General features: G+C 36.2%; 4 protein-coding genes and 1 long non-coding RNA gene across 10 annotated transcripts; 2 read left to right on the forward strand and 3 right to left on the reverse strand.

Moving 5' to 3' along the window:
• Window positions 1-5: 5 nt before the first annotated feature.
• LOC116851446 lies at window positions 6-3,447 on the reverse strand. Its single transcript, XR_004379585.1, has 6 exons — window positions 3,297-3,447; window positions 2,946-3,157; window positions 1,584-1,756; window positions 1,337-1,459; window positions 684-748; window positions 6-121 (listed from the first exon to the last, which is right to left on the reverse strand). It is a non-coding gene; the product is annotated as an uncharacterized LOC116851446 (long non-coding RNA).
• Window positions 3,448-3,899: 452 nt separating this feature from the next.
• LOC116851444 (cyclin-C) lies at window positions 3,900-6,019 on the forward strand. Its single transcript, XM_032830826.1, has 5 exons — window positions 3,900-4,262; window positions 4,363-4,469; window positions 4,840-5,046; window positions 5,132-5,383; window positions 5,465-6,019. Exons 1-5 carry the CDS (start codon window positions 4,231-4,233, stop codon window positions 5,665-5,667), a joined length of 801 nt encoding a protein of 266 aa, XP_032686717.1. The 5' UTR covers window positions 3,900-4,230; the 3' UTR covers window positions 5,668-6,019.
• Window positions 5,945-8,533, reverse strand: LOC116851441 (general transcription factor IIH subunit 4). Its single transcript, XM_032830824.1, has 7 exons — window positions 7,774-8,533; window positions 7,468-7,592; window positions 7,145-7,350; window positions 6,878-7,051; window positions 6,693-6,779; window positions 6,382-6,597; window positions 5,945-6,254 (listed from the first exon to the last, which is right to left on the reverse strand). Exons 1-7 carry the CDS (start codon window positions 8,285-8,287, stop codon window positions 6,173-6,175), a joined length of 1,404 nt encoding a protein of 467 aa, XP_032686715.1. The 5' UTR covers window positions 8,288-8,533; the 3' UTR covers window positions 5,945-6,172.
• A 2,767-nt stretch (window positions 8,534-11,300) lies between these two features.
• LOC116851474 (TNF receptor-associated factor 4) lies at window positions 11,301-22,018 on the forward strand. Of its 3 annotated transcripts, none has more exons than XM_032830915.1 (6): window positions 11,301-11,427; window positions 18,790-18,894; window positions 18,992-19,153; window positions 19,940-20,257; window positions 20,463-20,723; window positions 20,806-22,018. In XM_032830915.1, the coding sequence occupies exons 1-6, from the start codon at window positions 11,416-11,418 to the stop codon at window positions 21,157-21,159; spliced, it is 1,212 nt and encodes a 403-aa protein (XP_032686806.1). In that variant the 5' UTR covers window positions 11,301-11,415; the 3' UTR covers window positions 21,160-22,018. The 3 variants fall into 3 exon arrangements, with proteins under 3 accessions (XP_032686806.1, XP_032686804.1, XP_032686807.1); XM_032830913.1 differs by lacking the exon at window positions 11,301-11,427 and adding an exon at window positions 15,443-15,654; XM_032830916.1 differs by lacking the exon at window positions 11,301-11,427 and adding an exon at window positions 18,109-18,245.
• On the reverse strand, window positions 14,869-23,546 carry LOC116851475 (probable DNA replication complex GINS protein PSF2). Of its 4 annotated transcripts, XR_004379594.1 has the most exons (6): window positions 23,119-23,363; window positions 22,694-22,802; window positions 22,459-22,620; window positions 22,235-22,318; window positions 17,827-18,206; window positions 14,869-17,608 (listed from the first exon to the last, which is right to left on the reverse strand). XR_004379594.1 is itself a non-coding variant. In XM_032830917.1 (5 exons), exons 1-4 carry the CDS (start codon window positions 23,361-23,363, stop codon window positions 22,274-22,276), a joined length of 561 nt encoding a protein of 186 aa, XP_032686808.1. In that variant the 3' UTR covers window positions 14,869-18,206; window positions 22,235-22,273. The 4 variants fall into 4 exon arrangements, 3 of the variants coding, with proteins under 3 accessions (XP_032686808.1, XP_032686809.1, XP_032686810.1); XM_032830917.1 differs by having other exon boundaries at window positions 14,869-18,206; XM_032830918.1 differs by lacking the exons at window positions 14,869-17,608; window positions 17,827-18,206 and adding an exon at window positions 20,858-20,999.
• Window positions 23,547-23,646: the final 100 nt, after the last annotated feature.

Below are 23,646 nucleotides of genomic sequence, written 5' to 3' on the forward strand. Positions count from 1 at the left end.
AGAGAGAGAGAGAGAGAGAGAGAGAGAGAGAGAGAGAGAGAGAGAGAGAGAGAGAGAGGCATCAAAAGCACTGTTTTCCAAAGTATGAAAGAGATTCCAACAATTTGCATTACTTGGCCATCTGAAAATTGCATTAGTACTTATATATTTTTTTTTCAAATGTATATATATATGTAAGTACATCATGAACATAATTGTTTGCTTTTACACTTGTTGTGCTTCTATTTTATTATATTTTATCTCTGATGGAGAACCTTCGCTCACAAAGTCTTCAATTAACAGTTTAAATGTACTTTCAATTAACTTTCCATGCATATGTGTTTAATCGTCTATCGTTGGCATCAGTGATTGATTAATTATCAATCGATATATTAGATGGTCGTTGTAAATAAAGTGATTAATTTTTATAGTTTTAAAGGAATTATAATGTTAAATAAGAAAGAACCTTGAGGAAATATTCGTAAATAATTTTTGTACACGAGTGAATTATTATCAATGAAGTTATTCCGCTTTGATAAGATAAGCATGTAAAATATGCAATAATAGGAAACTAAACTAAATATATAGCAATTATGTACAATCTAACTAAACTAAATATGTATAGCAATTATGCGCAATCTTAAAATTTAAGATGATTGTATAATTATAAAATTACAAGTGACTAAAAAAAGAATTTTTCTTACCGACGTAATCAACCATCGGCAGCACGTGTATTTTACCAACCGTCAATGCAAAACATGTAATATCTCTGTAAAGCAATATATGCTCAATAACTGTGTCGATTTTATACTATTGCGCGCGCATACATTGTACTTAAAAACTGAATAACTTTTAATTTGTAAGTATTGGAAGACTATCTCGCAGAAACTTTACTTTTCTATTCTAAATTTTCATTCTTTACTTCACTTTTCTATGAAATTTTGTCACATTTTTGTATCTTTGTTTTTTAATTGCTAATATTAAAGAAGTTTCATAGAGTATATATTCGGGCTTTATGTAATATATATCTGCATTATAGTCTTCAGTCAGAATAACACAAGATAAAAATTAATTTTCGTGTATTTTTTAAGTATTTTTAACGTGTATTTTCTTGCTTGTAACATCATAAATCAAAATGGCCGCGGGAAAGAGCCAGGAACCTGAACTATTTATCTGACTAACAGAGATATGGTTAAATATCTGACAAACTTCCTTAATATAAAATAATTTTTATATTAATTCCTTATATATAATATAAAATAATTTTTATATTAATATAAAATAATTAATATAAAATATTTAATATAAAATAAATTTCTCATAAAAAATTCAAGTTAACAGTTTATTTCATCATTACCAGCGTAAATTATTGTCCCATGTATCATCTTTCTCCCCATAACAGCGTAATCATACATATAATCTTTCTCCAGAGAATGTGTAAAAATATATCAATGATAGTCGATAAGAGACAATGATCGTTCTGAAAAGACAAATGAAACAAGACATATCATAGTATATAATAGCAGTAAAAATTGAATAAGAAAGCTTTCATAGCTCATTAATCTTACATTTTTATTATTAAAAATTATGATGAATAATCTTACATGACCTCCAGTCGTAATCAGTAATATGATTAGACACTCACAGTCTCATAATGATATGCCAGGTTTCCGAGAATCTTATAAAGTGCAAATCAGCAATGATAATTGCGAACACATTACACGCGCACGCTTATAACGTTGCACATATCTCTGTTAAAAATGACGTATATTGCTGACTGTAAAAAACAAAGATACAAGAAGTAAAATTCTAAGCAAGACTGGATGATCTTTTTAAATAATCTGTGATATAAATCTTAAAAATAAAATAAAGAAAATACGTTATAATAATGATGTATAATGATACGATAACGGATCGATCGATTTCTCAAGTGGCAATTGATACAAAACAATGTTTTAGAGAATGTTCTTTTATAAAACTCACGAAATTAAACGCACGATCTCCGTTCACGTTTATATCAGCTTGAAATGAACTGTTTGTAGTACATTATTATGAGCCCAGCACAAACTGCTAAAAGATATCTCGTCCAAAAGACGTCCAAAAGACATCCAAAAAGAATAAAGGACATCTTTTGGACGTCTTTAAAACATCTTTTAGTAGATTGTACTATCTGGGAGAATACTTTCCTACTCGATTTTCAGCCGCGCGCTAATTTCTAATGAATCACAAAGTGTATGTATTATCTTGAGAAAACCTCCCGACACATCGAAGATGAAAGATATTACGATCGACAACAGTATCTTCATGAATGTACTCTGAGTCGGCCAACCGCTGACTGACACGAAGATCTTGTTAATATTAACTCTGTTTCATAGCCGACTGTATTACTTTCGACTTGTTTGTGCGCCATTTGTTCCTGTATCAAGATTCAGACAACGCTTCTTTGCTCAGGTAATATATGCGCTGTGGTTAATAACGCGTTACACGATCTTAAGCCACGATAACTACAGGTTGTCAGAGACCTGTGCGGGACGAGGGAGGATCTCATGTCTCCTATATTGATTTTTTTTCTTTTCCCGTTCTTTATACCCAATGAAAAATTTTTCATATATAATTATATAAAATTATATAAAATTATATATAATTATACATAATTATATATTATTATGTATCAAATTTGTTCATGTTCATACATTCATGTTCATACATTCATGTTCATACATTCTACTTATATACGTAATTATACATAATTATGTATAATAATATATATAAATTCATATATAATTTTACATAATTACGCATAGATTTATATGTAATTATATATATTGTTATACATAATTATGTATGGACAAATTTCATACATAATTTTGCATGAAAAATTTTTCATCGGGTAGCTATCGTGAAAATATCGAAAAATTTTACTCTAGGAAATATTAACCATTGCAGCACGCGAGTTATTCACGTACCTCATCTAGTCGATTTTAGTCGTGTCAGAAATTACGTGTCCTGCAATATATCTTGTGAATCTCTCTTACCGCGAGTTATATATAGATAGATATAGGATATTCTTCCTTCCTTCAATATGTGGCTTCCGGTAATTTAATATCTCAACGCCATTTACCAAAGATGCAGGATATATATTGCAGAAACGAAGTTGAATAGTACGAAGACTAACGCACTGTAAGATAAGTGAAAAATATGTAAGATACTTTGTAGGATATCTCGCTTTTTTGTGAAGATATTTTCAGAATAAATCTGTGTGTGTGTATGTGTGTAAAATCTGATCTTAAAATATAACCATTTTTCGGAAATTTTACCTTCATATCTTAACACGTAAATGGACAAGAAGACCTCTTTTATCATTTTGAAACTTCAAGATCGATATTTTTTTTGTTATATAGGAATTCAATGAAAATAATGAAAGGATTTGATTGCTATCTTTGATAATGAAGAAAAGAAACTTGAGACGTTTCATATACACATACGTACATATATACAAGTGAAACAACATGATAACACCAACATCATAAAGGATTCGACAGTCACTAGATTTAGGGTCACTAAAATTTTTCCATTGTACGTGTCGTCTCTAGATATTCATGAATCATGGCTGATGTTTAGACGAAGAAACTAAAACGATATTTGAAATATAATTAAAAAATTTATGATATTCGTAATATAAAATATAAATTAATATATATAAAAAGAAGTAATATTCAAGAGCGATTATTCTTTTTCCATACATACAGGAGTTGTATGCCAATAAAATTTTATAATGAAATTGAGTAATATAGGATCTCTTTTTTTAAATATGATCGGTATACAGATTGAGTATGAAAATATCGAGAGCATAATTGAATCGATCATCGATACATCGATCGATCGTCTCTTACTGCTATGTGAGACGTCCATCTAGTAGTTATTTAATCTTCTTTATACCGTTTCTAAACACTTACGAAGGCAAAACGTCATGTTGTTGGTTAATGTATTACGATTTGAATAATTATTTTGTGTAGATACATATTTATTTATGAAATATATTGACAACTTTGTCTTCAGCATTCTATTTTGTACATGAAACAAAACTTGTTCATTAGTTTACCTATGTTTAAAAGAGCGCAAAATCAGTTTGGAAGAGAGAGATGTGAAGAGAATTATTGTTACATTCGACGTGACAAAAACGAAGATTCTCAACGATCAGCACTATCCGACGTATCAAAGCTTACAAACTAATTACTGTTTTGTTATAAAATGGCCGGTAATTTTTGGCAAAGCTCTCACCAGTAAGTTAATTTTTTGTGAATTATATCTCTATAAACTTTTATTGTATATGTATATGAATGTGCTTCTTTACAATATACGTAAAATTCTTATATTTAATAGTCAACAATGGTTATTGGATAAACAAGATTTGGTTAGAGAACGCCAACATGATCTATCAATATTAACGGAAGAAGAGTATCAAAAGTTATTCATTTTTTTCTCTAATTGTAAGTTGAAATAACATTTACTTTGTAAAAAATTGCAGACTTATACTAAAGAGTTTACTAGTTAAAAATAATTTTCACTTATCGGTGTGTATCATATAGGTATATAATTCAATAATTTGCGTTGGTGTATAATTCAATAATTATGATCCCAATTTGATAGATTTTTATTTCTTAAATTAATCACTCTATTCTTCTACAGTTATTTGTTGTATATACAACCTGTAATTATTATTCTTTTATAAGAATGAAATTTTTGCAACATTATTATTTTTGGTATATGTCTGTGAATGTAACAGTCAATCTTCATAAATAATAATTTCTGAGTTTTACACAGCGATGTATAATTATATTTATTCTTAATATTATACAGTAATACAAGTTCTGGGAGAACAATTAAAGTTGAGACAACAAGTGATAGCTACTGCAACGGTTTATTTTAAACGATTTTATGCCCGTAATAGTTTGAAATGCATAGATCCTTTATTATTAGCTCCTACTTCAGTTTTCTTAGCATCAAAGGTGGAAGAGTTTGGAGTAATTTCTAATACTAGACTGATAACAATATGCCAAACTGTAGGTAAGTATAATAAACAGCTCCTTTTACAAATTATTAACGATCAATACTGCCATGGCATTTATCATTCTTTTTTCCTTATTTTCAGTTAAAAGCAAATTTAATTATGCGTATTCGCAAGAATTTCCATATCGTACTAATCATATTTTGGAATGCGAATTTTATCTATTGGAGCATTTGGACTGTTGTTTAATAGTATATCAACCATACCGTCCCTTGTTAACATTAATTCAAGATGTGGGACCGGATGATCAATTACTTACTCTTGCATGGCGTATTATTAATGATAGTTTAAGGACTGACGTGTGTTTATTATATCCACCTTATCAAATAGCAATTGGTAAGTGTAATGATTTTATCTTTGTACTTTTTCTAACAATCTAATATTGTAAGGAAACTTTGATTTGTTTTTCTCTTTCAGGTTGTTTGCAAATAGCCTGTGTAATATTGCAGAAAGATCATAAATCGTGGTTTGCAGAATTAAATGCAGATATGGAAAAGATTCAGGAAATAGCACGATATATAATAAATTTATACGATTTGTGGAATAGGTTTGACGAAAAGGAGGAAATTCAAAGCTTATTATCAAAAATGCCAAAACCAAAAGCTGCACCACAGCGCTGACAACAAGTTCTCTCTTCGCCAAATGTCTGGGATGTTGTCTCATGTTAAGTTTTAACGAATGTTTGAAACTTTGTCCTTTGTCTCATATGTTGCTATCGGATACATACAGAGATGCATTAACAACGAATATATTTCGCATTTATATCTGAATAAAAACATTTTTTATTCATATTGAAATTTGTCCTAAAAATAAGTCGCAAACAATGGTAATGTATTGATTGATATTTTGTTTTATACTCGACGTATTAAGGACATACTTTAGGGGAAGAAAATTATACCAATTTATGAATATTATATTGTAATTCATGATAGAAATAAAAAATGAAGTCTTTTTGGCATTGCGATTAGAAAAGAATTGCTTTTGCTAGTTTATTTCGAGGATTCGTTCATTCTCTACTTTTTTTAGGCACTTTTAAAACGACTTCTTTGTATTGTATATTGAAGAAATTGAACAGTAGTGTTTGTAAAATGTTTCTTCTTCGTTGCTGCGGCTCTTGCTCAAACATTAAGTTGAACCTTTCGAATAACGTTTCCAAAACTTTTTTATATCATCATGGCCTACTTTGGTAACTACTATAGTTCTCTTCCTGCGATATGAAAAATATTATATATTAACATTGACTACGACATTAACTATTTAATCTTTTAATATCTTTTTATATTTAATAATGTTCTGTAAAATAATCACAAACTACAAAGTCTTTTAATCAATACCTTTCGTTTTGCCAAATTAATACTCCAGTTGTAAGTGCATGATCTCTAAGAACTTCAAAGTCAGTTTGTGAAAGAAATTGACTATATAGAACTCCTTCATTGAATAAAAATCGGTTTCTTTCATTTTCCCATAGCATAATTTGATCTACAATAGTAGGAGGCAATATAGGTGTTCCTGCCTCTATCATTTTACCATGTGCATGTTGCTGTAAGTAACTGTAAATTGATAAGAGATAATGTCTACATAGTATGTATATAAAACAGTTTATATATAACTTATTTATATGAGAAATTAGATATTATAATCGTACCCTACTATTTGAGCAGCATTTATTCCACTTTTTAATGCTTGTCTTACAGAATCTCTTGTTAATATAGATACAACCAAATTAGGAAATCTATAATCACAAATGGTACATGAAGTTAATTTGAAGAATTTTTAGTCTTTGAACATTTTCTATCTTAATCTTTTGTAAAGTAACTGCTATGTCTATACCTATATAACATTTCGCAGAAAAGTCCAAGTAAAGCAACTTGCAAATTAGAATTTGTGTAAGCATATACACGATAATTTGTTTCTACAACTATATATCCTTCCTTATCTGTATCCCTGGTTAATGGCTTTGTTTCACCAGTAGCTATATTTAATGCTAACCGTGTAGGATAAAACCTAGAAACGAATATTAAATTAATTAAATCATAAATATTTGAAGTTTTGAGTGGTATTAAGTAATATTTTTTATTTATGTGAATATATATTTACCTTCCTGCTTTGCGTTTTCGTTGGTATACAAGTCCAAATTCTCTTAAATGTTGTAAAAATGTCAAGAGACCTTCGGATATACCTTCAGTACTATAATCTTTACCAAGAGTAGAAAAATTTAATTGAAACAAGAAAGTAAGGCATTCTACTAAATCAAGACCACGTGCCTCAATTGTGTCGAGATATTGCAAAATAAAGTACCATACCTAAAAAAAAAGTATTTGTAACAAATTATTGTATGATGATATTATCATCTGGTTATATAAATATTTCAAACATATTTTATATTTATAGATTTAAGAAAGAGAAAACTGATAAATTACCTGTGAAGCTGTATCTAAAAGTAAAAATTGGAAACCAGCTTGTGTTATAATTGGGCTTCCATCAGTTTCATCTCTCTTCATCAAGCCAGCATGCAATAAAATTCGAACAGCATCTGCAGATATACCTGTTGCAAACATAAAATATGTTGAAATAAAAAAAAATATAAATATATCCTGTAATTTCTCATGACTGTAAAAAAAAAATATATCAGAACTTTGTTACTGTTTATATATGTTAAATATTTTATTTGCATAATATACTTGTATATTGCTATATTTTTAGAAAAACCTAAGAAACAATTTTACCTTCTTGCTGTTGGGAACCAACCATGTAGTGTAAAACACATTCCCATCTCTCTAATGCATATGAATCCAAGAAAGCAACATCTCTTGGCTTACTATCAGTTTCCAATTGATTCGACATGGTCCATGGTCTACCACCTCCCAACAATACAATTTTCAAGTTTTTCTTGAAAGTATTGTTCAAAATCCAACCTGGTAGACCACCAGGTATAGATGCTTCTTTCCACACATACAGCTCATTTAAGATTTGCACTACTTTCTGATGCTCTTCAGAAAACAGTTTCGAACACCATGAAGCTATGACCGCTTGCGGCACTGGTTGCTCAACAAACAACAGTCTCATAACATAATGCTTGGCGATTATAGGTAATTCGCGATACACAGCCAAACATATAGGCGGCTTGTGATACAGTTTATTCAATGTGTCTGGAGGACGTGATTTTAAGTATTCATATAAATTTTTACACTGTAGTCCATTTGGTCGTAATAGGTTCTTGCCACTTATTGCATTAGACATTGTATTTTACGAGTAAATTCACGTATCACTACAAATAACACTTATTGGTATAATCACATCAATGTGTTATATTTTCCATAAATATAAATACAATTCGGATAATATTCAATATGTACTAAATGCATATCAGTTATTGTACAAAGTTTATATATTGAATATCTATTGATGTTACAAAATAAAGCGCATGTAAAACGCACAAAGTTGTTACTGCGATCACGTTATAGATTTGTACCTTCAAGCTTTCTACGTATTGTACTTCCTGCACTAGTGCATAAAGAAGAGTACAAGTAGTTTGGAAAAAGAACGCAAGATGACGCTAGGTCATCTGTTAACCGCTCGATTTTATTGAGCCTAAAAATTAGACTTGTTATTTTTATTAGTTCTAAAGTCTTTGCTACGAGCCGCCACTATCTTCAATAAAAAATTCGAGCACGTAGTACGACTCAATGAAATGTACTTTTATTCTTTTAAGTAGTAGAACTCAACGATAAATGAAACGTACCTTTGACTCTTACCGAATAATACATACAATTCAACAGGTTATGACTTCGAAAAAAATGATAATAATAAAGTGCTGCTAGAAGTATCTTGTAGCACAAAATATTTCCTTTTCAAGTATATTAACTTCGCTATTCTTTTTAGCTTAAATATTTGAAATTATAAGAATAAGAAGTAGCAGTTGCTTCATGTGTAACCTCACTTTTTAATCGAATCTACATTGAAAATTTATTTTTTTATCAAATTTGTTACAATTGCGTTACAACTCACACAGCAAGGATGTCCCAAATACATCATAGGGATATCTTGAAGATATCACATACTCCAAATATATCTTAAGGATATCTCTATGATATATTTTGGATATCTCTGCTGTGTGGGAAAGGAGAAAAATTAAGCTCCTATTTATCTCATGACGAATGTTGTACGCCGATTCCTTTACTTCGAGCAAACGATCGAAACCGGAAGGACTTTTTTACTTTTACGTTGAATGGTTCTCCAAAAAGAAATCTTATAACAATATATTGGTATGTAAACTGAAAAAAGGGATATACTCCTTATAAAAAATATATTATTTAAAACAATATGAATGCTATTCATATATTATATTTCGTTCATGCTTGATAACTTGACAAATCTCAATACAAATTTGGACGTTTAATAGATCGTGATATATATTCGTGTAACGCTGTAAAAAATACACAAACTTTATATTTGAAATTTCAAATTTTAAGCTACATTTTTACAACAGTATTTTTTAGTTGATACGTATTTTCGTATTCTATAATTGACATATATGTATATGTATAGAATTTTAACAATACTTTTTTGTTTTGGCTAAAGATTAGTCAGAATGGACAATCTGGAGCTGATATTCTCGCACTTCTTATTCCTTCATCACTTCGATTTTACAGACAATATCTTCACCATGTATTAGTAAAGAAAAGTGTTGCATTTTGTGTGCAATAGTTGATTGTGAAAGATATAATAGCGTCTTGCCTAGTGAGTAAAAACTCATTAATTTAATGTTACCAGAACAACACTTAGTCGTTGCTAGATATGCAGTTCTTACATTGTCATAAAATACGTTTGCATACCTTTTTATGATACTTAAAAAGATACATTATATTATCGAGTAATAATAGTAGACATTTTTCTACAGTATATTGCGTAAAAACATTGGAAAATGCATATGAAATGGACATTCGAAAGTGTCAACGTAATGTTTCTTGTTTACTAGGAATATACTTGCTAACAGCAATGTATGCATGGGTAGGACAAGAGAAAGAAAGAAGAAGCAAAAGAAGGTGCGCGCGAGAGCTATTTCTGTATACGGTGAATCGCAAGCGGCATAATAACGCCACGTTGTTACTTAGCGCGGCGGGATCCTGATACGAGGGAGCGGGGCTTCATAGGACACGAGGTCGAGTGCGATTAGAACGATGGACGTTTTCCGACGCTGTGTTCTTCCTCGAGTACTGTCAGCCACTTTCGCAGATAGTTTTACAAAGTTTTATCTAATTTAATCTAATTCAAGTTTTATCTAAGCTACGAGAAATTCATGATAAACGCGTAATCTTTGTTCTTGAAAAATTGGAATTGGAGGCTTTGGAAGGAAATTCTTAAATTCTATCGCTGACACACGAAGGGTTCTCTTTCTCTCTTACTCTATTTTTTTCTCTTTCTGTATCTTCTTCCTCGACTGTCGTCCCCATCGGGGGCTTTTGTATTGCCTCTCTGTCTCTGGCACTTCCTGCGTTCCGCCAACACATTCACCTGTCTACCGCCACCTGCCTTCGTAAGCAGCTAGGCGTACACGGCCGCTCATACCGCTGCTAAGCGTAATATCCCGCGGGACTTTAGTTTCGCCTAGTACGTAGTGGGGCTGTGTTCTTTCTCGCCGTACGTTCGCACGTTCTCATCCGGTGATGCGACTGTGCATTGTGCACTACGCAGTCAATGTTACTCAGTCGTTGCCTACGGTCGCGAACGAGTTTCCCTCTCCGTTTGATTAAGCGCGCGTTTTGTGTGTTTAGCGTTGCACGCGAGGGCGGACGGTCGTTCTCGCGCGTATTCACGATATAGATTCTAAGTTCGACGAACTCCCGGCTGGAGTATCGGCGAGGCGCAATGTCGCCTCTCCTCCGTCCGTGACTCTGAATTCCCCCGGAAATATCCGCGGCGCTTCCCAAGTATCTTCCTGAAAAATACTCGAAATCCCGACATTCGATCGGAATCGGAATCGCACAGTGCCGAATTAATTTTGCCGCCGTGCCGTAGCCGGCGTTCGCGGGACGATATTACGGTCAGGCGTGTTTTTACAAACACACATCGCGTTTAGCGCAACAAATTCGAAGTACATACATTAAGTTCGCGAAGGCAGTTTTTCGGGTAAAAGTAAATTTCATATAAACTTAAGATATAAAGAGAAAACTCAAAGTAAACGCATATTTCTCGCCAAGTATAATTGGAAGCGATCGAGACCTTAGATCGTTTCAAAGTGCCCAAAGTTCACGATAACGAAGCGTTCGTTAAAGAGAAGATTCAATTTTTCTTCGTCTCGATGGTCTGCTTTTGATTTTCGACGTGGACGATCCAGTACATCAACGTCAATTTATAATGTCAGCCGGATGTCTAAGACGGTAAGTTCGTGAGATCGATGCAATTTGTCTGAAAACATAGAACTGCATAAGCGTTACATACGTATAAATTATATTGATTGGTGCACTCGGAAAAAAACTCGTGCGCACAAGATGTATATAAATATTAAAAGAAGCAGTATATGTGCTCCTTTTGCGCGAAGAACGATTAAAGGAATTGAAGTTTTACTTGCCGTCCATTTATATCTGCCTGCATAATAGAGGATCGCTCGTCGGCATTTTCGCAAAGGCGATTTCGTGAGGCCTCAACTTTCTCTTATTCGCGTGTCATGTATGCGCACACGTGTACGCACACGTACACGTACGTAAGAGTTGAAGAGCGAGTGTAACGGATCGTCTCTCTGTCGATCGAATTGGGCAGCAACATGCGGTTAAAAGTTGCTCGCCTCTGGCTGCCACATTCTGGAAGCGACCGACACCTGCGTCTTAAGATTGCCTCAGCTGCTCCCCTTGTCAGTGGTTCCTTGATTATTTCATTAATAATAATTAAAATCTCGAAGTGTAGTCAAAATGATATATAGAATATAATTTCGATCTTATAATTATAAAATAAATGGGATCAACACGTCGGATCTCGAATTGTCACTCTGAAAAATCTGTCATCGTTCGAGCTTATTTCATATTCGAAGCGCCGCAAAAATCTCCTTTCACTTAGCTGTTTGCGACACGAGTCTTCCATCGTGTTTCTACTCTAGCTTGTACACTAAGGTTGATTACACAAGCACAATGATTAATGGCCATGGAGGTTCGTATGCAGATATAGGACGCTTATTTTCGATGGTTCTACAACGATTAACTCTTCGATCATTAAGACGATTACTAGTTATTCTTAATATCAGTAATCTTCAACTGATACCTATATCATTCTAAATTCATCGTTCATTCGTTAACAAGAAATAAACATCGGACGATTTGCAACTTCGCAAGTAACACACACAGAAGATAACAATTGAGAGTCGAGAGTGAGGAATCGATGAAAATAATATCGCTTCACACTTATGATGTTACACATATATCTAGAGGTACATCACATGCATGCCCATGATGAATGTATCGCAGGAGAGCAGATGTGGGTACCAGGAGGGCAGGAAGTTTAATTTTACACAAGAGGCAGCTGATACAGACACGAACACGCAGGCTTCCTTGCCTCGGGAAGGATGAAGGATATCTTTCCTCTGGCAATAGTGGTTGCTTTAAAAGCGCGATTAAAACGTGGGCCTTTATGTGACAACGTGGGCCTTTATGTGATATTGAGTGTTACATTCCAAGAGTGTATCACGAGCGAGGCATTGACCATTCCAAGAGTGTATCCTGTTTTCATGACGAATATACTTTGATAAATGTTTCATTCAAGATAAACAGCTTGCTGTGTCATCCTCAACTATCCATGTCCTGGATAGTTTCTGTGTCTATGTGTATAAATTTACCGAGATATAGTGTAGGTAAAAATCCGCGAAAGGATATCAGTATGCCGAGATGTGGATTAGGCGGCGTGCGAGCAACGCGAGGCAGAAGGCGCGAGAGGAGTCAGGAAAGCTGCCGGTCAGCGGACGAGAGAGGAGGTTTGCAGCTGCTGTGACAGCTGCACGCTTCCCAATATTATTCCCCAGGCTTTTCGTTCCTATTCTCCGCATGCTCGATCCCTTCCATCGTCTTGCCAGGTGCTTCTCGTATCGCAGCGCTTCGAAAAGTGCTTCTTTGTCCCCCTCGGGAGCGCCTCAGTTCGCTCCATCTGGCCACGTGCACGGATTCGTCCGACGAATCTTTCACGCTCGTGAAGATTCTTTGCTCGCAAGCAGCAACCCTTTATATCACCTGCGCTCAAAGAATTGCAAACAATTCTTTGGCCTTTATTTGTTATAATTCTACAAGTCCTATATACGTCATAACGACTATTATGGCTATACTAAATGTTGTGTGGAAGATCGATGAGATACGAACAGATTTTCTATCAATCGCCCACTTCTCAATCTTACAAAGTTCTACGAAGGCCTTTATTTTAAATACTCTTTTACTTACTTTTAAAATGGTTTCTAAATGTGGCTTACAAATTTTCTGATTGGCTTTCAGTCACATTTAGAAGTACTTTTATCGATAAAAAAAAGTCTAGACTTACGGATTAGACGTAAGGACCTCTTACGAATAAAAGTGATAAAAAATAGAGAACAAGTGTGAACATGGTTGCGATACATTTCTTGCGTTCCAAAACTGAAGTGACTCAATGACATAGTAAACGTCTGCTCGATATGCTTCGAGATGTATCGCGCTCGTACGATCGAATATTCATCCGGCCGTTGTCGGCTTCGGCAACTTCGGTCGATTTCAGCTTCGAGCCGGTGCCCAACACGTCCACTGGGACGCGAAGATTTGGAATAACGTGGCACAGCCGGCCACTGGTCGTGAGGAGCGGACTTCTCTGACCGATCATCGGTGGGGGGAAGGTCGAAGAAGGCCGCAGCTGGCTAGATCCGGTCCGCGCACAGTTGAACGCACGGTGCATGCCGCGACGTATAAGCCTGGCGACGTATGCGTCGTTTTTCCCCTTCGCTACTCCATAAACCCGCAGTTGGCAACACACGAGTCTCTCTCTCTATCTTTCTTTCTCTCCTTTTCGTTCACGAATATAGTTCTTTGTCTCCAAAAAGGCCTTACTGATCGTTTTCTCTCTACGGTTTTACGTCGTCGCGCACACGCTTTACTTGGTTTTCTTCCTTTCCGGCAACTTGTCGTGAATTACACAATATCAAGAAATTTCACGTCAATCAATCGAGAGCGGGTATCTCGGCGGCTGTAAATTAAAAGGTCAAAAATTTTTAATTTTCTTTTAATTATGTTCTTTTAATTTCAGAGACGGACAACTGAAGAGCGAATACTTTTAAAGGCATATTCATGACTGCGTGTAGTAGGATCTCTCTAACTCGCTTACCTTCTGTGCATTCCTGTTTTTGCACGTATATACTCCTTCATTCACGACCTGTCTCTCCCACCCTTTTCCGCTTCTCCTGACAGTGCTTCTCTCTTAGTTATTGCCTGAAACGAGAGCTTATTCTTGCGGAAGTGTTCGTGATGTTAGCCTAATGATCGATGTCAAGTCACGTCAGTGACTTTTAATCTTAACTCCTTTCCTCAACTTTGATATCTTGTTTTTCTCACTTGATATCTTACCTTCTCTATCTTCGAGTTATTTTTACCTCTGTCTGAAAAGTAAACGCATTAGTCAGTCAGTTATGTCAAGTTAAAGTTCAACGACACTGATGAAACCGGCTGTGAATTTGGAATACCTGAAACGATACCGAGGTGTGATTTGTAAAGCATTACGCTCATCGTTCTCATCATTCGGCATTCACGTCTTTTTTTCCTTTGAAAAAATAGAAATTGTCTAAGACATGAGACGAACGACAGATGTGGAGGCTAACTCGACTACCTTCTCCGACGTCTGCGGAACGAGAAGACCCGAAGACGATATTTGTCTCGTTGCGCACCATCCTTCGGCACAACGGTCTCCCGGTCGCTCCGGCGACTTCTCTGGCTCGCGACCGATCCTCCTCCCTCTTCTCTTCTTCCTCCTCCACCGCCGGCGCGACCACCACTACCGTCGTTGTCCCAGTCGACACCATGACGCTCGGTCCAGAGAAGCCGCAGAACTAGTCACAGCCTGCGTGTCAGTCCATCAGTGAACTCCGTTCTGCACAGTACCGGATCGTGCGGAGTGTTTTCATCGCTCAGAAGGTCGCGTACGAGGTCCTCACCGCGAAGTGCGCGTATGTATGTCGGCTGAAGTCAGCTACCACTTGACATTGGCTGAGAGAGCGTCGACGAAAGTGCGAGATCTCGAGGATCGATTTAAAAATTCAAAGTCAACTTCTCGGCGAACGAGGGAGTGAGTGGGATTCGCGCTTACCTGAGCTCGCGGAGAGACGCGATAAAGAGGAGAAACGGCAGACTAGCCTCTCGTCGCCAAGACGTCGTGAATGGTACCAGCAACAGACGCGAGTCATCTCGGTTGCGCGAGTGACGTTAGTGCCTCCGACGAAGATGGTGCGCGGTTTGTCGCAGTGGACCAAAACTCTGAGTTTCCCGGCGAGGGTGTCGCCCCAGAGATCCGCCAAGGAATCCAAGGGCTTCCACGTAAGCCCCAGCGCTAGTCCCACGTCACCACCAAGCCCGATCAACGACACCATGGACAAATCGCCTATTATTACCGATGAGGTTAGACATCAGACGCTTCTCTCTCTTTGCTCTCTTTCTCACCTTTCCCGTTATTTTCTTGACCTCCCAATAGCTTCTTCACGCAAAGTGAAAAAGATGAGCATTATTGACACGTGATAATGACGCTTTTTTCATTCCAGCAGACAGTTGTCGATGTTAGATTTCCATTTGCAATGCTGTACGATTGGCACATTGTCGTGTTCACGACTAGACTAATTACAGTCCGCCTTACGACGAATTGGATAAAATTTCTTATATCGCCGTAATTAACGCACTAACAATGGCATACGATATCAGGACAGCCAATGTAGAAAAACGTTTGTAAATATAACAGAAACGGTACCTTCGATAGAGCATACATCACAATTCCAACAAGGAAATGTACAAGATAAGTTATCACGAGATCGTCGACGCCGCGCAGCGGGCGCATAGTTACACACACGCATAAACAGTTTTTACTTAAGCCTCTAGATACAAGCCGCAAGACGAGACTTGTTTTTCATTGCGCCCGCATAATTCGAGGAATTTCGTGTGCGTGTGTGACCGTGCCATCCGACTGGAATAAAATGCCGGCTGTAAGGCGCGACGGTGGCAGCGGAAGCGTGGGAACCGAGCGTAACAGATGGCCTCGACCGCTTCCGAAGTCGCTCGACCTCTCTCTCGTTGGTTCCTACCCGCCCGGCGATTCTTGATCGCTCTCATTCTTAACATGCGCGTGGTCGCGATATTGTTTATCGACGCTCTATGAGCTCAGTGTCCATTTGCGAGTTGCAAATCTCCCCTTTCCCTTCAACACAACGAGATTTCTTAAATCTGGCAAGCCTTCGTTTAGACTTAATAATGAATTCGATTGGGTAATGCTGACGACTGGACAGGCGTGTCCAGGTCTGTGCGATCAAATAGAGATAATTATTTCTACGAATTTCTATCAGTTTAGATCCTATTTTGAATTCTCATTTCTATAAATCTCTATCGACCAAGATCTTATTTCGAATTCCTTTATTGAATTTTAGGAAGATTGTATTTTAATTGATATATAAATTGAGTTAGCATGGAGCAGCGAGACACTCTCATTGATCAAAGAAGTTTAAATCATGATCATAGAGTTTCCTCATCGTCGTGCAAAGAAATACAAGCGGAAAACACGTACAGTAGCAAGAAGTTTAGGATAAAATCAAAGTCACTTCCAGTAGAAGTCCATCGAGCGCGAATTCGAGTTCTGAGTAGGATAAGAGCGCGGCATTCTACACGCGACCACTCGTGGTTCCTGTCATCCTCGCCGCTCGACAACGCGGGGGAATGCGAGACAAGACGGATGGTTACGAGTGCCCCGCGCGGCAATTACCGCGTCTTGTATTAAAAGGTTGGACGCGACCCATTCCCACGAGATGGTATTCTCGGGTCCTACGCGTCTACGCCGGAAGCGGCGCGGTTACGAAGGCGCGTTCACTCCTCGCGCATTGTTCCTCCTGGCGCATTCCACGACGATGAACTTCTCGTCCCGTTCAACGCTCGTGAACGAGAACGTTACGCTCCGCGGCATGGATGCACCTGAGGGGGAAGTCGTGTCGGGAATGCCCAACCGAAGGAACTTGATTCGTATGCCACGCTTTTGACCCTTTCGATGTGCGTAACGAGTCTCAGCGTAACGCGAATCTTATTTTTGTAGAGAAAAAGCAAGCGAAACAACTCTACCGACATGCCGAAAAAAAAGTCATGTCACGGCTAATTCACGTCGAATTGCTACAGCAGCGACGACATGAAATATTTAATACTGGACACATTGGTGGACTCTAAGATGCGAGCAATAAGTGGAACATGCGAAGATCGATTGTCCGTTATTTTACTGTAACGTCCCCGCGGGACTCGCAACCGTCATGTGTTTGCTTGACGCGTTACGTGGTATTTTAATATACCTGACGACGAAGCCACATATCTTAAAAAGAACTCCGTTCTGAAAAAGAGAAACGGATGACTTAGCAATTCAGAAAGTTTCGTACTTTAAGAAGTACAAGAGTATTTGTATGATATGTAAATTACTGTTGGGTCTGCTATTGAACGTATTTGACAATTTCTGAAGATTGAATTGTTGTCTTGATTAATTGATCAGTTAATGTACACATTGTGGTTTTGTACTACAGTACAGTCTTAATGTTGCAACTTGCCACGTACCGTTTGCAAATAGCTTGTGTTTTCCAGTCTCTTAGCGATTTCATTTCTCTTTCCTCAGGAAATTTCGAAAGAGATTTCGCAACGCTCAATATTCCGCTCTTTTCTTAAGAGCGAGAAGGCAGCTCTCGTCTCTTCCATTCCTTCTGTTTATATCTCGCCACTAACGACTGACTGGTTGCGTTAGGTTCCTCGACCTTGCCGGTCGTGCAGGTTTCAACTTGCAAGCACCTCCCAACACGCGTTTGCATATATATTATACGCTGGACGTATCTGTATATGGTGATGTAGCATTGGTCGTGGTTGCCGCACTAATACTATTATCCTTATTCCCTTATCAACGAGTATTTTCCAAGGAGACATTTTTAGCGAACTACTTGTGTCTGGAAGAAAAAGAATTACAAAATAACTATACTACAATGGTAATATTTATTAACACGGGATATTTATTATTTATTTCTTTACTATATAGATATATCCTCAACGATGCAACTTTCATAAGGATTCTTTGTGTATTTTCCTAAATGCTCAAAAGTATCCGAAACATTAAATTATTCCATATATATATAGCAATTAAACTGTATTTTTTAAATAATTATATATGATATGCGTGACTTTCAAACATGACAAAGACTAACTACAATGCTAAATGATATAATGCTGACGTTAATAAACGAATGTTTGAAATGAAAAGTAAATTCAATATTGTTCTTTGATCGTCGAAATGATTTTGGGCAACAAAGGGCCGATCACTTGAGTCACAACAATAAACTTGAGATATTCTCGAGCAGCACCACCCACGTGGTTCTCGGCACGAGGCATCTCCCACGATGCTGTATTCTACGTGATGATATCCGTCTTGTCTTACATTTTGAATTACGGTATATGTGTCGATGAGATTGTTTTACACTTGAAACGACGATAAAGGCGAAAAATACATTTTCGTCCTATTTCGATCTTTTTCAGAACCTCCAGGACTCGGAGGCAGAGAAGGCAATAATGGGCTCCATTGTGTACTGCATACATCATAAAGACGGTTGTAAATGGTCGGACGAATTGAGGAAGCTAAAGGTAAGATCTTAGTCTGTGTTATTTAATATCAGATATCACGTCGAATGTATAGTGAACCAACGCGTATCTGAATATTTAAAATTTCGCTCTTCTTTAGGCACACCTGAACACGTGTAAACACGATGCGGTTCCTTGTGGCAACAAATGCGGGGCAATGATACCTCGTGTGCTCATGGAGGACCATTTGAAATACACCTGCGCCCAGCGCAGAGCTCGTTGCGACTTCTGTGCCAAAGAATTCACCGGACATACTTTAGAAGTATGATATTAAATCTTACAATTTAATAATATTAATGAGATTATTATAATATAATAAATAAAACAAATAAGAACCGGTCACTGGTTGTGATGCGAAATATTTTAATATCAAGACATTAGCAAACATACTTTACAATATATTTCAAATTTCGATGATTACACTATTTTCGACAAAAATCGAGCTTTTTTCATGATACGAGTGCGAATAATCATTTCCAATGTAATTTTGTCTGCTGAATACGAATCCGTCGTCCAAATTTGGCTATCATGTCACAATTTTTAAAAAAGTAACGTCAAACATAACAAAACATAACAGGCCAAAAATAACGATTTTGAGGGTTTTCGTGGCGTTGTAGCGCAAACAGTAAATTTTTTTTCTACATTTCGTTAATGCCACACAAAAGTATCAACTTTTAGCTAGAAAATGCATCTGGTCTCGTTTCCCAACGATTTTTTGTTTTCAACATATGGATAATCAAACAGTCGTCTGCATCAATATCACTGAGCAGAACTTTTACATTAACGAAATGTAGAAAAAAATTGTTTGCGTTACAACGTCACGAAAACCGTCAAAATTGTCATTTTTGGCTTTTTTGATGCCATTTTTCTCAAACTTGTAATATGATAGCCAAATTTGGACGGATTCTTGTTCAGCAGACAAAAATACATCGGAAATGACTATTCGCACTCGTGTCAAAAATTTGTCGAACAGTGTTATTGCCAATGGAATATGTAATAATGTGTCTATCATAAATAATGAAAAATCGATAAATGTGTGCGTTTACAGAAGCACACGGGGACGTGCGGCTACGAGCCTCTGTATTGTGAAAACAAGTGTGGAATGAAAGTTCAAAGAAGACATCTCGGTCAACACAAGTTAGGCGAATGCGCCAAAAGGCTGGTTGCTTGTCGTTATTGTAATAAGGAATTCGTTTTCGATACGCTTGGTGCTCATCATGCAAAATGTGGCCGATTCCCGGTTGCGTGTCCTCATCGTTGCGAGACCGCGGTACTGCCCAGAGAAGATCTCGAAGTGCACTTGAAAGATCATTGCACCACGCATCTACTTTCTTGTACATTCAAGGACGCTGGCTGCCGCTTCAAGGTACGTGTTGCTCATTGGCGCACTGTAACTTACTCGACCCAAAAGGTAAATCGATTCAAACTGATAGAATCAGATTTTCTTTTCGAAACTAGATACCTAATGTTTTAAACATGTGTTAATTTAAATCATCTGCTTATTTGGTATACTTTCGCCGGGTATTTATTCCAAAACCGAAAAGTTTTATGTCACGCTCTATCCGTAATAGGGGAATAGGTTTTCGTTGGATAAACATCTCGAGGAGTCTGCGAAGATGCATCTGAGCCTCATGTGTAGTCTCGTAACGAAGCAGCAACATCAAATAACCAGTCTCAAATCGGCGATCAGTAAACTGTCGTTAAATTACACGGGCACGCTCATATGGAAGATCACAGACTATGCTGCCAAAATGTCGGAGGCGAAAGCGAAAGAAGGAATGGAACTTGTTAGTCCACCTTTTTATACTAGTCAATACGGATACAAGTTACAGGTACGTATCGTCGAATATATTACGAGTGATTTTTACGTTCAGCTTAGTTTAGTCTGTTGAAAAACCACTTCTCGTGTTGCAGGCTTCGATTTTCTTAAATGGAAATGGGACCGGAGAAGGTAGTCACATCTCGATATACATCAAGATCCTGCCTGGCGAATACGACGCACTTCTGCGATGGCCGTTCTCGCATAGTGTTTCGTTCACGATGTTCGACCAGACTGTGGTCGCGGAGAAGGCCTGCAACATCGTGGAGAGTTTCATACCGGATCCGACCTGGAAGAATTTCCAGAGGCCGAGTCGTGAGCCGGATTCGCTCGGTTTCGGTTTCCCACGATTCGTTTCTCATGAGATGGTGAAGAAGCGACATTTTGTCAAAGATGATACCATGTTTATTCGAGTCAAGGTTGATCCTAGTAAAATTGTAGCGGTCTAAATATGCGTTTACGATGAAATCGTAAATTTTTCGATTTTTGGGACGGTCTCTCGAACGGACTTTGTGATATTTTCGAGTACTTGTTTAGGTGGGGCGTACAGTACTTATCTCGTTTGTCAACACTCGATAGTTCAAATACCGAATTGATTTAAAGTATACTGAGGAACTACGCTGCCCCTCGATGTCGAAACAGTCCGGAATATTCGAAAAAGATCCTTTTATCTATTAACTTTTGTTGTTGTAAAGATACTGCCGATATAATTATAGAATTAATAATTTATTGACATTACCAAACGACATGCCAGGCTGAATTTATTTCCTTAGTTTTTTAAATCTTACATATTGTATCTTTCTCAAATGCGTTATCACGTTAATTCATTCACACTCTATGGCATTACAATTTAAACGTTAATTTGTGAAATTAACGTTAAAATTACTAATTTGTCATGATACCATATTTCACTGCCGATTAAATTAAATTGTCTCAATGATTTGTTATTCATTGTGCAATCACTCGTGTACGCATTTATAAAAGATTCAAACGGCAAACGAAATCGAGATGTCTCGATCTCTTCCTCTCGAATAAGAAAAATCTTATAAATGTGTGACTTAAAATTATTTTTAGGGACAGATATCAAAGATTGCTAAGGGACTGTGGCTTAAACTTAGAGTGTGTAAATATAGACGTGGAATGCCATATTATAATGGACAAGATATAAAATCAGTTGAAGTCTCACTAATGTAAATATACACTTACTATGTATGATGATAATGAAAAAATGTGATAGAGATATACTAGTGAACCTATGTAATGACTTGAAAGTAGACCGAATAAAATTGTAACATATTTGTACGTAAATACATTGTTTTTTATTTTTCGTACTTATACTATACAATCCAATTGGATTGAACATCAAATGATATTCCATGAATATTAATTAAATGATATAATATCTATACGAAGAAAAATTCATACTGTGTGAGGATGGAAATATGGATTATAAATTTTTGAAATAAATAATTCTGTTGTGCATGCGTTTATATATTCAAGAATAAAGATTATAAAAATACTCACAATCTGCTAATAACAATTGGTAATTCAATGTTATTTTCATTATACATTTCCACTATATTGAGAACTTGCCTCTCCTGAAATTGCCTGTAATATATTAAGACAAATTATAGCAATTATAATTAAGGGCAAACTGAAGAAAAATCATATTCAGAATACTACAAGAGAGTAAAATTTATGTTTACCTATGTGAATGAAATTTTATATTTATCTAAATTTATACTTACAGATTGTATCCGTAATATTTGGTCTAATGTAAATGATAACAATGGGCGTATTCCGTTAATTTCCATTGCAGTAAGATGATCCAATCTTGCATGCACTCCTTCACTTTTTACAAAAGCATCCACAGATGTACGCAATTTAGACATTCTTATATCCCATATATCCTATAACATAAGTTATAATATTAAGCATTATTCTCTGTGCAAGTACTTTAATTAAATCTACTTAAGCTGTTACCTTTATAGCAGTCCTTATACCATCTGCATCAGGTATATCATCGTCTGCCATATTCAGCAAGATATGACTCTCATCGATGTAATGATAACTGGGCATCTCTGTGAATAATCTAATATAGATAAATAAATGTTTATAATCAAAATTATAATCAAATTTCTTCAGATATTAATTTTTTATATTTAATGTTACTAAAAAATGACAAAATTTTACAAAAAACTTATATAGTATATTGTTTGTAGTATTTATATAGTATATTATGATGTATTATGCAGTACCTAGAGAGAGAGAAATCGAAAAATTTCAAAGGAAATTGATGCAAGTTATAATTTATTAGAAGCATTAGTTTAGAAGACAAAGAATTTAATATCGACGCGTCATATCGAGAATAATAGTGGGTAATAAATTTCCAGGAACTACTCACGTACTTCGACATCCTTTCCATTTCTTTCTTCTCGTTCAGACTCTCGACTTCCATCCACTCTTGGTTGATAATACGACATTTTTGCTTTTGTTTGAGATAAACGGCAAGCCAAATTGGTACTTTAACAGGCAGACCGGCGCGAAATGGTCCTACCGAGCCTGAGATCAGGTAGATTACATCCAAATTGAAGTTCGGTATTATGTTGACTAGTCGTTTCTCACCGAGAAATTCGACTTCACTTGGATCCATACTTCGTTTGAACTTCAAACTGCATTAAATCTATTCCTTAATATTTTGCTCACGTGTTCCGTTGTTTCCAAAACTTTCGAACTGCGCTTCGCGATAACAGCTGACCAGTGGTCTGTTCTTTTCAGCTGCACTGGTGCATAAGTAAAGTAAGAAAACAGATACTTGTCTCACTTTAACTTATTGCACTAGTTCAGCAGTACAGTGGCATCATCTAATGCAGGATTCACATTGTATCGACATTCGATATACGATCTCCGATATCCAATGAGAAAATTACTTTTCT

Source organism: Odontomachus brunneus, unplaced genomic scaffold, assembly GCF_010583005.1.
Source record: "Odontomachus brunneus isolate Ranch 3 - 2012 unplaced genomic scaffold, Obru_v1 Obru_scaffold_176, whole genome shotgun sequence".
Taxonomy (NCBI): Eukaryota; Metazoa; Arthropoda; class Insecta; order Hymenoptera; family Formicidae; genus Odontomachus; species Odontomachus brunneus.